This window comes from Eleutherodactylus coqui, chromosome 11 (genome assembly GCF_035609145.1).
Source record: "Eleutherodactylus coqui strain aEleCoq1 chromosome 11, aEleCoq1.hap1, whole genome shotgun sequence".
NCBI classification, from domain to species: Eukaryota; Metazoa; Chordata; class Amphibia; order Anura; family Eleutherodactylidae; genus Eleutherodactylus; species Eleutherodactylus coqui.
Window position 1 is genome coordinate 95702407 of NC_089847.1, and position 17641 is coordinate 95720047.

The 17641-nt window shown below is 44.0% G+C and overlaps 1 protein-coding gene across 1 annotated transcript in view; it reads right to left on the reverse strand.

Annotated features, from left to right (window-relative positions):
- LSP1 (lymphocyte specific protein 1) overlaps window positions 1–14325 on the reverse strand; it is an 80114-nt gene extending 65789 nt beyond the window's left edge. The window contains exon 1 of the mRNA XM_066583099.1: window positions 13926–14325. Within this exon, the coding sequence (XP_066439196.1) occupies window positions 13926–14005 (80 nt within the window). The 5' untranslated portion in view covers window positions 14006–14325. The remainder of the gene's footprint in view (window positions 1–13925) is intronic.
- Between the last annotated feature and the right edge of the window lie 3316 nt (window positions 14326–17641).

The window sequence follows — 17641 nt, forward strand, 5'->3', positions numbered from 1 at the left end:
GTTTCAGTTCATCAATATTTCTGGGATCCCTTGTGTAAACAGCCTCTCCGGTTCAGGCAACAGCATCTCGATAAGCCTAAGGTCAAGACTCAATTCTTTAACCACTCTTTAGTTGATTTACCCCGTGTGCTTTTGCCCATTGTCTTGTTGCATCACCCAGCATCTCTTCAGGCTAATGTCACGGATGGCTGCTCTTACATTCTCCTGTAAAATGTTTTGCCACATCTTAGAATTCATTGTTCCCTCAATGATCACAAGGCATCCAGGCCCTGAGGCAGCAACGCAGTCCCAAATCATGATGCTCCCTGCAACATGCTTCACAGTTGGAATGAAGCTTTGGTGTTGGTGTTCTTTTTCCTCCGTGTTTCCCCAAAAATAAGACCTTGTCTTATATTATTTTTTGCCCCAAAAGAGGCACAGTGTCTTATTTTCAGAGGAAGCTTATACTCACCTGGTCCGCGGCATCTTGGTGCCTCACGCTGCTGGTCTCCAGGGGCGATGCGGCAGTCTGTAGTGTCCTCTGCGCTGAGATATGCTCTTCTTTCTGGTGGCGGGGCTTTGAATAGCCCGCCTCCAGCAAAGAGAGCGCTGTGATTGGATTGAGCAACAGCCAATCACAGCCAGCGCTCGATGAGCCAATCACAGCTATACAGTGATGTCATTCAATGAATGGCTGTGAATGATCGAGCACAGGCTGTGATTGGCTGGCGCTCAATCCAATCACAGCGATCGCTTTACTGGAGGCAGGTTATTCAAAGTCCTGTCACCAGAAAGAAGAGGATTTTTCAGCGCAGAGGACACGGCAGCTTGACGCGGCATCAGGGACCATTGCGAGGGACTCAGACACCAGGTGAGTATTGATGTTTTTCTTTTCAGGTACTTTAGCTAGGGCTTATTTTCAGGGAAGGGCTTATATTTCAAGTCCCCCACGAAAACTGGGGTAGGGCTTACTTTCAGCAAAAACTGTAGTGCTGTGCATTTGTGCTAAAAAAAGTTCCACTTTTGTCTTATCTGTCCATAGAATATTTTCCCAGAAGCATTGTGGAATATCCACATGACCTCAGGCAAACTTGAGATCGGCCAGCGTTGTTTTGGGGACAGCATCGACTCTCCTTGTGGTGTCCTTCCATTAACATCAATCTTATTCAGTGCTTTTCTGAAAGTGGACACATAAACAGAGGCTTTTGCAGTTTGTGGAATCTTCTGAAGGTCTTTTGCCGTAACACTTGGGTTCTTTCTCAGCTCTTTCAGTATTACCAGTTTTGCTCTTGGAATGATTTTATCAGGATGCCTACTCCTAAGGAGAGTAGCTACAACACTGAATTTTCTCAATTTGTAGATAATTTCTTTAACTGTGGATTGCTGTGCATCCAGGTCTTTAGCAACACTTGCTTCATTCATCTCTTTAACACATCTTCTGGTGTTTTCTAAAAGTTGTTTCTACCTAGGCATAGTTCACACTAACTAATATTTCTTCATAAGAGCAGATTTGTCAGTAACCAGGCTTTGTGTGCCTTATTTTGATGAACAAAGCACCTGCAAAACTCACACTTCTAATATGATCTCCTTAATACAAACACCATTAACCAGTAACTTCTTAGAGAATTCATAAACACAGAATTAATATGCTGAATAAAAGTCATGGCAGTACAATTAGTTGTGTGTTATTAATTTTCAGTATCCTACCAAATCTTAATTAATAATCAATGCAGAAGTCTAGGTAATTCCCAAAGATTCACTTCCATTTTCTTGCAACTGTACACAACCCTCAGCATTCATATACACTAAAATTGTTGCAGGAATTTCTGTGACAGTACCATCCATTTGAGCGACTAGCGCTTGATGGACACGAGTGGAAATTCCGCCCACGGAAGCAGCCATAGGACTACACTAAAAAGCGCAATCGTAGGCAGACGGCCGCGATTTGTCCGCGTGAAATCACATGCAGAAAACAAATTGCGGCATGTTCTATATCTGTGCGGGTCCCGCAGAGGCCAGCACAAAAATGTCACTCCTCGGGCCATCAGCTCTGCTCTGGGCATGCACCAGCTGGCCGGCAGCTGGCACATCAGAGCGCGGGAGAAGGTGAGACCCGTACTGGTCCCTGCAGGAACGCGGGAATCCGACCCGGCCGTCTGCAGACTGCCTATAAGTGTCTTCTTCCTCAGTTCTCTGAGGTGTCACCTGTCAAAAAACCCTCAGTGGGTTCATTATATAATGTGCCTTTCTTTACAACCATGCAACAACATCTCCTGTGGTAAATGGACTGATTCTCTGACAGGGAGGTGTTACCCCTAGCCGTACAATCAGCCATAATGGAAGTATATTTATTCCTGTCCCGCCTTTACATGGGCGCTGTTTATTGTCCTGTTTGAGACACTCATCAGTAGCCCAATGTCAATTAACAAGGAGTCTGTGCCGAAAGTGTGGCCACATGGACTAGGGCTGATGTCATGATGCCACCCCGGCCCCACCTCTTGATTGTGGCCAATGCGTCGAAACAGTCAGTCCCTACTTTTGCCCAGTTCTTCCTTTCCTATGCAGCTCTCTGTTGGGACTTAACAACAGATTTACTTCAATAAATTGACCATTCTGCTCCAGGTTCTAACCACATATTGGCACCCATCCTGTATGGTATATCATGATACAGTAAAACTTCCTTTAATCTGGCATCAGTAGTTGCTGATAGGAGTGAGATTATCAGGCATTTTGGATTATCAAATGATAATACAGAAGTATAAAAAAGACGCAAAGGGAAAATGTCATAAAAGAAGTTATAAAAACTACTAAACTCGTATTATTGAATGTTTATATTATTCGTTAAATGTAGTAATGTGTAAATAAAAACTAATAAAGAGCATGGACATGCATAACAAGTGGGTCCACTAAATTCTGCTTGGTACCCCCACTGTATAGCAGATGACAGATAATGTCTTCATATCTCCATATCTAATGATGATGGAATGTGATTACATGATTACAAAAACAAAGTTCCATTCCATCAACTTTTTATTATCCTTTCTTGGATGGGTGGATTATTGGCTACCGCGATATTAAGGCTAGGCTTGATTTCTGAAAGTACAAAACCCTGTAGTACTAAGTAATTCCTATGCTACTAGCAAACATTCACAAAAGTAGTAAACTACAATAGGTCAGTCCAGTTCAGCAGATATAAGGAAATATTATGTTCAACCGCACCATATTTACAGACACCATTCCAACATCTTCATTGTGTGGGGCTTATTCACTTCTACCTAATCCATCTGCATTTAACATCTTTGCTATCTTCCATCTAGGGACAGACTAGGCCCCCTAGGTTCTTGACATGATGCCGCCCCTATTGGGATGATTACCCTGCTTCTAGGCAGGGTCAGCCTTACCAAAGTTGTTTAGGGATAGTGTTCCCATCCTTGTATTTCTGTTACCATTATTTGCCCTATTTTGTGTTCCCTGCATTTTGGTGATATAATATACGTTATGTCTATATTGGTCCATTGAGGATATATATTGGTCTGACGTACTGGTGACGTTCGTGAAGGGCGCAGCAAGATAACAATGACCCTCTCAAAAAATGTGACACTGGAAAAGTATACCCCTGCACACAGATAAGTGTGATGAAGGAACTTGTGCTTGCATTAATGTAATTTGAAACTGAAATCTTCAGTAGCCCTTTTTGGTAAAGAATAGGTTACATGAAGCAGAACATGATAGTCTGCATTACATAGCTGAGTCTATAAGGAAGCTGACTGAGAGAGTTAATGTAACAGCTGAGTCAGTGAGGTCATGGATGAAGTAATTGCGTGCAGGGTGGAGGCCTCCAGATGTGTGCATGTGGCTTGTACATCCAAAATGTTCCTCCTACTCCGCTCATCCTGTTCTAGCTGATCCAGTACACTGGTAAGAATATTTATCCACTGACCTGGGGCCACATGTACATTTCCCGTGTAGCTCAGCCCCGGGTACTCCCTTACTGGAGTGCACCGGAAAGCCTCATGTATGATGTCATTACCAGCTGCCGTACCTGTAGACACTTGTACATGCCCCACCCATTGTTGCATAGGACTGCAGGTTCACATAGAGTGCTATCTTTACTCAGAGAGTCAGAATTACCACATTGCACATATTAAACTATTAATGTTACATCTGCATTATCTCTTATCAAGTTGCATGCTAATTGTTATATCCATAGCCCATGGGCTTACATTGAATGGCCACTTGATTAAAGTCCTTTCATGATTAAAGATTCCCTGTATGGAAATTAGACGTAATTTCCAGAAGCGCAACATAAAATCAAGGGAACAAGTTTTCTGTGGATTCGTTTCAATCCACAATGGTAAAATCAAGTGATCGGAGCGACTTCCAACGAAGTCTGGTCATCGGTGCTAGATTAGCCAGGATCTTACATGCCGCCGAATTGTGGGATTTCCTTGGGCAGCAATGTTGATAGTATACAGAGAATAGGGTGATCGATTAAAAACATCCAGTAATAGGGGATCCTGTGGACAACTCATGACCAAAAGAGGTCCAAGCAGAAGGTCAAGAATCATTCTGACAAACAGGAGGTGTGCAGTCAAGCCAATTTCAGCCAAATACAATTCTGGTGCTCCAACTAATGTGTCCAAATGCACAAGTCAGCGTTCTTTAACATGGATGGGCTATTAGGACAGAGAACCAGTTCTGGCACCATTGCTGTCTAAGAGTAACTGAAAGGTGAGACTTCGACGGGCAAAAAGTGCAAACATTGGATCACTGAGCAGTGGAAAACCATCACCTGGTCAGATTAATCCAGGTGATGATGGGAGGTCAGGATTTGGCACAAGCAGCATGAATTGATGAACCCTTCCTGACAGGTGTCAACAATTCAGGCTGTTAGAATTGAAGTAATAGTGTAGGGGATGTTTTCTTGGCACTTCTAGGGTCCTTTCATATCTGTAGATGGACACCACATTGACATGCTGCGGTTCTGAAGGCCAAAGAAGGTACAATGTGCTACTAGATGGGTGTCTAATAAAGTAACCATTCAGTGTATATCAAACGGATTATGGTGTACAAGTATCACCGAACTGTCTCACACCAGTGGAATGACATAAAAATTGCAGTAGACTGTTGGGCTCTGTAACACGAACTCACGGAGCTTCAATCCATTCCTCCTAAATTGGACCTAGATAATTCAATTGGGGACTCTTGTATGTATCCAAGTATTAGGCTATTTGCCAATGAAAGACCCTGAAAGCACAGTTGAGGGGCTTTTTCACATTTTATTCACCTTATAGTTGCCAATGGAGCAGGGAAATGGAATCCCTAATGCAGATATGAACTTAGCCTTACTCAATATATACCTATAGTATTGTACATAAACTCATACAGTAGGCCAAGTCCTGTTGCAAATGTTTTGGGGCTGGTGCCTAAAGAATGCTATAAAAGGCCATAGTATGGCCTATGTAGCATATATAAAAGCCTATAGGTGTACTGTGTATTACTCTTCCATAACTACAGGGGGCAGCAGTTTGTTATATATCCAATGCACCCCTGCACCTTCCAATCTCTATTCTGAGGGGTGTTGAGACTACTATTTGACGTTTCCTCTCAAAAGGGCCAAACTGCTGTAACTACTAGTGGATACATGTCCCCATGGACCCCAATCGGATTCAGTTTTTGAAATCTCACAGATAATGAACACATAAATGTACATTTTATAATTAAGATTTTTTTGGCCTTTTATTCTTCATCCACTTTGGCCTGATGACTCATTTCCGTCAATCTAGATATCAGTTTATCTGACCACCCTTGACTATAAAGATATCTGAATGAGGAACATTCTAGCAATCGGCTGATAACGTATATTTATATATTCTGATAGGTCTGTATCTCGTGGGGTTATCAGTCAGACAATTTCTAATTGATGTTAGTTTTCAATTGCTTGTATAAGTAGGGAGACTACCTTGCTGTGTCCAATGGAGGGAAGGGTGGTCCTAAATCTCCCCAATATCTGGTTCTATTTCCCTATCAAGACAAGGATTAGGACAAGTTGTCACTGGAAGGAGTTGTTTGACCTAAACATCGTCCGAAATGCTCTACTGGTGCTTTTTGGGATTATGTCAGAGGGTCTCTTAATTACGATCTCGGTAAATTAACTGGACCGATTCCGCATGCTGGAGGCACGCAGCTCATTCCGGTTGAGGGCCTTGCTGGCGACCTGCGTACCTGAATTTTCTCGCCGTCGGTCATGCGCAGTACAGTTTTTTAAAAATATTTGTATTTCCCACCCCATCGCTTAGAGATGACGTGGCTACCCGTAGCCCATATGCAATGTTAATTACATATGGGCTGTAGGTCAGATGGCCTCCATTAGATTCAATGGAGGCCGTCCGCATGGAGGATGCAGCAAAATAGAGCATGCTGCGATTTTTCTTCTGCTAGTGAAATAGGCAATTCATGCCCATGAGTGTGAACAAAAAGTGAAATGTTATGCTTTTCAATGCCTGCGTTTTGTCATGGATGCCGATCGCGGATTACACAATTGAAATTCACCCGTGTGAGCCCAGCCTAACACAGGTGTGAAAGCAGCCGAACAGTACCATATCTTGTGCTGTATCCAAATAATGCCATCATACAATGCACAAAATATCAGCATAATACCCAAATAGTGCAGCTACATAGTTCCTAAATCATAATACAATAGAGTTCCCTAATAATACTGCCACACTGTCCCTAAATAAAAGTGCTATATAATGCGCAGTAAACAGTGCTGAGGTCTTTAAGCCCAGAGTTAGTTGTTGTTACTGGAAATCATCTTCAGAAAGAAGGTGGAGGCACCTGCGCAGTGTTGGAGCTGTGAACGGGTTACGGTTGTATTTATATGAGTCCTTTTTGTGCGGTTTTTCTAGTATTTTTTTTTTTTAGCCTTTTTCCTAGTCACGACAAAACTAGTGCCATTTTTTTCTAAAACTACAGCAATAATTGTGATGCTGAAATATAGGTATTACATGCACCGCTGTGTGCATACAGCTTTGTTATGTGCATGAGGCCCAACTACTGATTTTGTGATTTTTGCCCATTTTTAAGACTTTGGCAAAAATTTGCTTTAAACCGTCAATTCTAGATTAACTGTTACTAAACGTTATGGTAATACTAAAAGCAATGAAAGAAGAAATTGGAACACAAGGGCTTACATACCCTGCCATAAAAACAGGCCATGCAGCTGCTAGGGGGCCCCTGAAGAGAGTCGGCCCAGCCCAAGTTGATTAAATCCCTTCTTTTAATGGGTGTTGTACAGAGATCCCGCAGCACTATCTGACCAGCTATAAACGTATGCGCTAATCTCGCACCGCCATCCTCTCCAGAGGGGTAACCCACAGCTCTGGGGCCCAAGGGCAACATCTGTAAGAGGGCCCTTACCTATAACACATCCTGCATAGTACTAGTCTACCCATATAGGACAGAGTCATCTGACAAACATGTTACTTCCAGGCTTCTCAAGTCTCAGAAAGAGAAGTTGCAGACTTTAAGATACTTTAAGGTACTTTCCAAAACCGCAGCCTTGAAATGAGAACTTCTTAGTGTCTTCTTACCCCGAGATATGATTACCAAGTGAATGGGACTGAGCTACAGTGCGGCAGTATGTATGACAGGGACACCGCGCTCGCTGGACCACCGCCCCAGAGGGGGTGCTCGGAGCCAGAACCTCCCTGGAAGGTGACATGTGATCTGTATGAGTTCTGCTGAGCCTCTGAGGGCACGTAGGAGCAGATGATAGTTATCCGGAGGCGATGCTGCACAGTAACATGTGTCGTGTGACAACAAGTTGCTTAACCCCTTAAGGATGCGATACTTTTGAAACTTTTATTACTTTTTATTATGTTTAATAACTAATAGAGATGAGCGAGTATACTGGCTAAAGGCAATTGCTCGAGCGAGCATTGCCTTTAGCGAGTATCTCCCCCGCTCGAGACAGAAGGTTCAGGTGCCGGCGCGGGGGAGCGGTGAGTAGCGGCTGTCAGCAGTAGGGAACCGGGGGGGACAGAGGGAGAGAGAGATCTCCCCTCCGTTCCGCCCCGCTCTCCCCCGCAGCTCCGTGCCCGCAGCCGGCACCCGAACCTTCCGTCTCGATTGGGGGAGATACTCTCTAAGGCAATGCTCGCTCGAGCAATTGCCTTTAGGCCGTCACAGATATAGAGTTAAAAAGAATAAATTTTATTAGTAATTAATTTAAAAAGTCAAAGCCTACCAACAAAAAAACAGTCACATAGAACATATAGTGACAGGACAAACAGTTAACATAAAAAGGGAGGATCTTATAGGGGGTAAGGGAGGGGGGAGTATATCTACAGTTCCCGTGTAGCCCTCTGGAGGGCTACACGGGAACTGTAGATATACTCCCCCCTCCCTTACCCCCATAAGATCCTCCCTTTTTATGTTAACTGTTTGTCCTGTCACTATATGTTCTATGTGACTGTTTTTTTGTTGGTAGGCTTTGACTTTTTAAATTAATTACTAATAAAATTTATTCTTTTTAACTCTATATCTGTGACGGCCTCAACCTATAAAAAATATAGATACTTCATACCACTGTGATTTGTGAAGCAATTGCCTTTAGCGAGTATACTTGCTCATCTATAATAATTAATAAAACTTTTTGAAAACTGATTTTTACATTTTTTTAGTCCCCATACGAGGCATGAACTTGTGATAGTTTGATCGCTCCTGCAGTATGATGTAATACCGCCACAGGCATGGCTTGAAAAGCAATCTGCAATGGTAGCCCTGGGGGGCTTTCAGATGGCCTGCAGCTGCCAAGGCACCCATATGGGGCCCTTGAGCCCCAATCAGGGCATTTAAATGCTGCTGTCATTTAAAGGGTTAACAGCCACAATCAGCGGGAGTGCTGATCTTAGCTCTTACAGGCGGGTGGTAGCTGTAAGAAACAGCCAGCACCCACATTGAATGGAGCAGGATCGACCCCTGATACCCCTCCATACAAACCCCGTACCCCCATGATGTAACTGTATGCCACGGAGCGTTATGGGGTTATGTGACTAGACTGAAACGTCCTGTCGCGCAACTGCTTCAGAGCCGAGATTTGGCTGTTAAAAAACAGCTAAGTTTTAGGAAAGTCACATGTGAGATAAAACACGCCCATCTGAAGAAGCCCTTATACAAAGAACCTGAGCACAATGAGTCATTTAATAGTATATTTATATGAAGTGTTTGCTACACGAAATACAAGGTGGATCATGGAAGAGTAGCTCGGCACCGGCTGAGCCCTGATGTCCATGGTATATTTGGGGTTCGCGTGCGTGTGACTAAGTCCTGCCAACAAGGCGAAACCTGTATATAGCGGGTTGTGCCAAGAATTAGAAGTGGCTAAAAAACTGGCACAAACCGTGGCTCTCCAAAAAAAGCTGGAACGATCAAAGAACGAATAGTATCTATTTATTGGAAAAAGCTTAGGACCAGCAAGAACGTGTTTCGAGGCCACGGCCTCTTCTTCAGTTTAGCTGGGATAGAACACAACAGGTTGCTGAATGGTTTCTTAATTGTGTCTATTAGCTGACGTGGTGGAACAGCGCCAATGGGCGGATCATTGGTTCCGGGTAACAGAAGCTTCTTTGCGAAGGTCGGGCTCACACAAAAGATCTGGATACCGCATGCGGGTTCCCGCAGCAGAGTCCGGCTGTGACCCCGGCCGGCGACCCCACCTCCTTCTTTTCCTGTACTGTACAGATTTTTTTTTAAAATATTTGTTTTTCCCACTTTAATCCGCAATGTCAATTGCAGGGCAATTGGGCTGCAGGTCGGTCGGCCTCTATTGACTTCAATAGAGGTCGTTCGCGCGTAGTCCTCAGCAAAATAGAGCATGGAGAGATTTTTTCTCCACTAACAGAAATCGCAATTCATATCCACAAGTGTGAAGGAAAAAAACGATTTTTGCATACCTTCAATAGATGCCATTTGCTGTGGATCCTCTATGTGGACGCCGACCATGGATTCTGCTATACAAAGCCGCTCGTGTGAGACCGGCCTCATGCACACGGGCGGATTTGCATTGCGGAATCCGGAGCGTGTGTATTCTATGGAAAAGTGATTTTTCATGTACATGAGCGGAAACCAATTGTGGAGGAAAAATCGCAGCATGTTCCATTTTTGCATAGATAACCGTGCGGATGGCTTCCATTGTGGAAAGGTCGCAGAGTTTAAAAAAATCTGTACTGTACATGTCCGACGGCGAGCCGTGCAGACCATCCGCAGTACAGATTGATGGAAAAGAAAAGAAGGTATGCGCGGACGCGGCCCCTTCTAGGGCCGGATTCTGGTGCAGGATTCCGCATGCAGACTCCGACCCGCCTGTGTGCAGGAGGCCTAAGTGAGAGCTGGATTTACAGCGTGGGAAGAAGGCTCCCTAGGGAACTGTTTAAGGCCAGATTCAAACGACCGTATTTGTGCGCCCATTGATTTTAATGGGTTCCTTCTAGAGATGAGCAAGCACGCTCAGTAAAGGCAGACAGTCGAGCGAGCATCGCTCTTCTCGAGTAACTGCATACTCGTCCGAGCAAATGCGGGGATGCGGCGGGGAAGAGTGAGAGAGATCTCTCTCTCCCCCCGCTTACCCCCGCCGCATTCCCGCATTTGCTCGGACGAGTATGCAGTTACTCGAGAAGAGCGATGCTTGCTCGACTGTCTGCCTTTACCGAGCGTGCTCGCTCATCTCTAGTTCCTTCACAAGTGCATATTTTGCGTATGCAAATCCGTCACGCAAAAAAATATGCAGCATGTTCTACTTTCCTGCGCCTTTGCACTAAACTAATTAGCTTAATTAGCCATTTCAATGTACGGCTGCAGGTTTTATTGCATACACAAATGCGCACAATTTGCGCATGCAAAGAGTACAGCAAAAACAACGCGCAAATGCATACGCAAATACGCATATGTTCGTGTGAATCCGGCCTAAGAATATGTTTACTTCTAGCGAAATGCCCCAAAATTTCCACGGCGGAACATTCTGCTACAAATTCTTGCGCATTTCTGCATCAAAAATAGAGTTAAAATCTGCAGCATTGGTGCTGATTTCGACTTGAAATCGACTGTGTATTCACAGCTGATTTCAGAAGATCCGTCGCTCCCCTCACCTCCAAAGTCTTCGCCGTCAGCGCCCCCCGGCAGCCTGTAGTGAGCGCAGTGTTGCTGGTCAGGTGATGCCACTCCGCATGCTGCGCTGACCATAGGCCACCCAGTCAAAATACGCAACAAAGTTTTGGCTGCAGAAATGCTGTATAATTTGTCGCGGAAATTCTGCAGCATTTCTCCATACCTTAAAAATCAAACAGTCTTTGTTGCCCCTAGCAACCAATCACAGCGCAGCTTTCATTTCTTTTACTGATGAGGTAAAGTGAAATCTGCGCTGTGATTGGTTGCTAGGGGCAACACAGACAGATTTTCTTGTAGACAGCTTGAAAACTGTGAATAAGGCCCAAAATTCATGAAGTCTTATATGAATAAAGGAGGAATAAATTTACATAGAAATCTGAAGTGAATTAATCACACAAGACAACCGCCTTAGCAATAGACAGAAGGAAAGTGATTAGGACAAGGATGAAACTGTGCGCTGAGACATATTTCTTTAATTGGACATCTGATATCTGATACTCCAGAAATTCTAGCAGTCTGGCACTTTTTTTTATACAGATGGGGAGCTGCGCACTTCAGCCACCGCAGAAATGGGCAAGAAGAGGCCAGCAATCACCGGGCCGCTAACTACTCACTAGAGCAACTGCTATATATTCAGCAGCTACCCAGGGGCTAGTGGTTCTGTGTAAGCCCACCTAAGGTGACAGGGGGGCCTTTACAACCTTTGTACCACACTATCCATGCCACGAAGATCACTCATGTCCTACATAGCCACAGTAGATAGATAGATGAGATAGATACATAGATACATATGAGATAGATAGACAGATATGAGATAGATAGATAGATAGATAGATAGATAGATAGATAGATAGATAGATAGATAGATAGATAGATGATAGATTTGAGATAGAAAGATAGATAGATAGATATGAGATAGATGGATAGATAGATAGATAGATAGATAGATAGATAGATAGATAGATAGATAGATAGATAGATATGAGATAGATAGATAGATAGATAGATAGATAGATAGATAGATAGATAGATAGATATGAGATAGACAGATATGAGATAGACAGATATGAGATAGATAGATAGATAGATAGATAGATAGATAGATAGATAGATAGATAGATAGATAGATAGGAGATAGATAGATAGATAGATAGATAGATAGATGATAGATATGAGATAGATAGATAGATAGATAGATAGATAGATAGATAGATATGAGATAGATAGATAGATAGATAGATAGATAGATAGATAGATAGATAGATAGATAGATAGATATGAGATAGATAGATAGATATGAGATAGATAGATAGATAGATAGATAGATATGAGATAGACAGATATGAGATAGACAGATATGAGATAGATAGATAGATAGATAGATAGATAGATAGATAGATAGATAGATAGATAGATAGATAGATAGATAGGAGATAGATAGATAGATAGATGATAGATATGAGATAGATAGATAGATAGATAGATAGATAGATAGATATGAGATAGATAGATAGATAGATATGAGATAGATAGATAGATAGATAGATAGATAGATAGATAGATAGATAGATAGATAGATAGATAGATAGATAGATATGAGATAGATAGAAAGAGATAGATAGATAGATAGATAGATAGATAGATAGAAGATAGATAGATAGATAGATAGATAGATAGATAGATAGATAGATAGAAGATAGATAGATAGATAGAATAGATGGATGGATAAAAGATAGATAGGAGATAGATAGATATTAGATATTAGATATATAGATAGAACACCCCACGTCTGTGCTCTGCCTACATTCATTGATGCACCTGTTAAAGAAATGTAATTACAGTTTGTGGTCGGCAATTAATACTTATAATCCGCAGCCTCCAAATGAGAAGTGAAACACCAGGTGAAAGACACGAAAAACGAATTTATCGGTATCAGGGTCGGTTCACACGGGTGTAATTGCATTTCGGCTGCGTAAAGACACTGCATATTCAAATCACAGCAAATATGCCGTTTTCTTGCGTATTTTGCATGTATTTACGCACTCCAATTGATTTCTATGGGCTTCTATGGTGCAAACCACACACTATGCCATGCTGCACATTCTTTCATTGCATCGCACGTCACCTGAAAAATGTACTCTCCTGTGAACGAAGCCATTGAAATCAATGGGTCCTATTCACTGTAGGCAAAAATCATGTGCGCCTTCCGCGGCACAAATACGCTGGTGTAAACCAGCCCTTATTACTTGCCCTAACATACAGTATACAGTAAATCGCTGCCCCCTCTTCACCGATGAGAAGGTTCCATGATGCGCTGGTATCATGGAACAGGGACTTGTTTTGCAGGGACCATATGGAAGTATCACATGGAGCTCAGCTGTTCTTCACACAAGTGGCAGCAGTCTGCGCTCGCGGTGGATCTATGTGTTGGCGCTTTCCTTGAAGAGCATTTGGAATCGCTTTCATTCTTCTGTCTTCTAACATCCGTCACATCCAGATTATAATTGTCTGGATGCAGTTCCATTAAGATTTGGCACACAACACCGCCCAGGCCTGCACATATGTAGCAGAGCTGAGTTTGTCCTTTTGATACATTTCTTCATCCTTATCATCACCACCACCACATCTCAATATGTGATATGCGGTTGGAGGGCTTCACGATGCACTTAAAGGTGCAGTCTGCAAGAGCTAATGACAAATTCAGCTCTGCTACATCATTGTAATACATCATAGGAATATTTTATCATAAACCACGGATAAAGTTTTTCGTTATTTCTCACCTTTGGGTCTCCTCCAAATTGTCTTCGAAAGTTTGCTCCCCGCAAGCGTCTTGTCTCTGTGTGTCCTCGCTGTCTGACATCTTGACTTGTCGCAGTTAGCGTGTCGCTGTGTAGCAGTGTCAGGCGGTGTGCGAGGGTGTGGCAGGGTACACACGGCTTACAATATGATCCAGATGTGGATGATATGGGTGTTTGCAAATTTGATTCCTTTTTTTTTCCTGCTGGCAACCAAAACTCACTGGGGTGTGCCGGCTGTAAGACGCTGCTGTATTGTCTTACTCCTTGCCTCTTGTCTTGGGATAGCAGAGCTGTGTGTGCTGTGTTGTATGCCACAGTGCAACGCTCTCCTTTCTTCTTTCCTGTGTTGTGTCACATTGTGTTGTCTCCTTCTCCCCCCACCGTCCTACCATTCTACAGGATGTGGTTTGTGGACTTATTACACTTCTGTATTTCATATTGCACAGCTCACAGGATGCAAATCAGCCAGATACACAGAACCGGGCGACAGGCCGGATAATTCGCTGCAGATTTAATCTAACTGCAAATCTGCTACATCTTGATTTCTTCTGGGCAGTGTTATATAGCCGGGACAGGCCATGCAGGCTGCGAATACACGTGTACGTGCTGCAGAGCATCCCCCCCCCCCCCCCCCGCACGTTCAGGGCATTTCCTGCCTCCATATCCTGCAACATCTTGTAGACTTGTTGGTTTGTTCTGCCATCCGTTGCAAATATGCAAGTTATATATACAATGTGCGCAAATATGAAGAGTCAGGGCTTAAACACACGGGTGATGCGCAAATACGCTCGCGGCAACGGAGTGTAGTTACCCATGAACAAGCTATAATTCTTCACTGATCAAACCAGTGCCCCTCTGTACAAAAAAAAAAAAAGATAGGGCAAGGCCCATCTGTTGTCGGAATTGCGTGCGAGAAACACGCTCTTGAGAACGAATCTATTGAAATCAATGGCTTTGCTTCGGCGCCCTTCGCGTGCGTGATTTTCACGTGCACAAAAAGTTCTGCAAACACGTTTTCTGTTTAATGGCGGTTTTAGACGGCCGTGTGCGCAACTATGTTCGCCGCTGTAGAGTGTAGTTGCACGTTTTGTTTTTTGCTGTGGCCGCACCATAGCACAGGAAAAAAGTATCAGGAAGGTTGAAGAAGTATATTTGCACGCGTATCGCCGCATAGTACTGTACTTTTTGCGCATACAGAGCCTAATGAGATTCATGTGTGTTATTTTTTCCACAAAATTGCGCAGTGTATTGCACATTTGCGTGCGCATTAAGTGCATAGACTCTTATACACCGCATGACCCCGCACTCCGACTACCTAAATCCTACAGCGTCTCTTGTATCAATTGGAAGTTAGGGCAGTCGCACACCGGCGTAAGTGCATATACATCCGCAATAGTGTGACGTATATATGCAGTATGCAGGGCACGCAGCCATTTTTTTTGCACTGCCGGAACCATTTACATCCCAGCCGCGCCATATTAGGATTTAGGGCAGTTTCAGGTGAGTATATGCGCAAATACGCTCGTCTCAGCACAACGTATTTGCGCAATGAACAAGGTTGATTTGCGTGTATTGGCTCACAGTACTGTACTTTTTTGCGGATGCAGGGCCAGTTCACATTTGCACGGGACACCCCCGTCCTGATTTAAAAGGTCATAGAGGTCTCTGGGAGTTGCGCAAATATGCACATTTACACGCACGGGTATGTGCAAAACACTACGTATACTCGCAATTACTGGCACCTCGATAATCCGGCTGTGGGGAACGCAGTGAACGTTCTCCATACCGTTGCTATGGAAAGCGCAGCCCCCCTGTCCACTAGTGGAGAATCATAGTGATTCTCCACTCGCAGCCGGCAAATCGCAGTATGCTGCGTATTACCGCGATTCTCCGCAGTCAGCCTATCTATCAGATAGGCTGACCGCGGAGATACGTCTGCTGGCTTCTGCTCCTGGGCGGCGGCTACGCCCATGGACAGGCAGGCTAACTTACATCAAGCTGAACTAGTGAAAGTATCACAAAGTTTTATAAGCTTTCTTTATGCAGTGACTAAAAGGACAGTCCAGTCCCAGGACTTCATGACAGAAGACTTCTCCGACCTTTAACGCTGCGCCCGCTGCTTCGCTTTCAGACTGATGCATGCCCAAGTGCCCATCTAAACTAATCAGGAAGTGAAAGTGTGGCAGCGAACATAGTTACATAAAAGTGGCGTTTATTACATAACACATGACTGTAGTGGTGAATCACCAGCAGGACTGGAGCAGCAGAACTAAACATATTGTTGGTTTATTTCCTGCCATTTATATATAGCACAGGAATAAACAGTATTAATAGGGGGAAAAGGTTGCAGCGCTCTGGAGCTCCACTGGATGGCAGTCGTTCAGTAAGGGTGAATGCACACGGGCGGATTTGAATTGCAGAACCTGCAGCAAGTACCGCCCATAACATGTGTAGTGGCCCAGAACACCATCCTGGTCCCCTCCATAAATGTCTTACATGTTTTGTCCTATGTGGTTGCACTGTGCAAAGCTTGTCCTGTCATATCCAGTGTGTGTGTTGCACAGCTGCGGCGCTTGAGAGGTTAACAGTAATAAAATCACTGCCTACATGTAAATGTATCAGTTTGTCATGTCATGTGGTACAAGTGAGGTTATAAATGTGAGTGCTTAAGAGTGGGAAAGGTCTTCCATCTTGTCTACCTGAGAGAGTGCTAACACAGAGCCACATGGAAGCACCTTCAGCTTCCATGTAGGTGAAGATGGAGGAAGAGAAGCGATACCCCGTAGCGTTTAGAGGGTGGATGTGAGAGGAATGAGTCCCACCATCAGAGAGAGAGAGAGAGCCCTATGAAAAGTTCTAAACACGTACCAGTTCATACTACAGGCTTTTTCTGTGCGGCCGACCATAGTTAGGATCCCGCACAGAGGTACTTTACTGAGTTATACCCACACGCCTGCTGTGCGGGGTGTTTGCCTAAGCCTTCCTGTCAATAATTGTCTTCCAGAGAGTCTACGGAGTGACCCCTACCCCCTTCTTCCTCTGGAGTGCTCCCAATCCAGGACCGGTGACATACAGATAACATGGACTGTAGGACCGTATTCATCCTGTGTATCCTCCCTACCTCTGAGCTGTGGCCTGCTAACGTTTTAAAGTGAATTGTACCTGCATTACCTGTTGTAAAAGTTTATTATCAAGTAAAAGTTATACCGGGCCCTAACCGTTCCTGGAGACCCGAGATACTATACACAAATCTCTCTGCCACGTAGCATACCGGTGTGTGGGAACAGTGGCGTCACTAGTGATCAGTACTACTACTTCCCCATCCCCTTTATTGGCATTACCTATCATAGGGGTGTCGAAGCTGGCCTGCGATCCTACTTTGGCCTTAGCTGCATGTCATCCCTCAGGGACCAGAGCATGGTAAGTGCCGCCATGACAACCCAGCACTTATCCCTCCCAGCACTTCACGTTAGCCAGGTGCCCAGGGTCACCCCTCTGGGGTGTTGCACATGCAGTGCAAAAATGATTCTTCATTCACACAAGCAGAAACCAATTGCAGTTTTCGCTCCTGGATGAAAAAAAATCGCAGCATACTCCATTTTCCTGCGGATTCTGCACGGATGGCTTCCATTGAAGTCAATGGAAGCCGTCCGACCCAACCAGAAAAGAAGAAAAAAATACAGGTTTGAGGGGTAGCG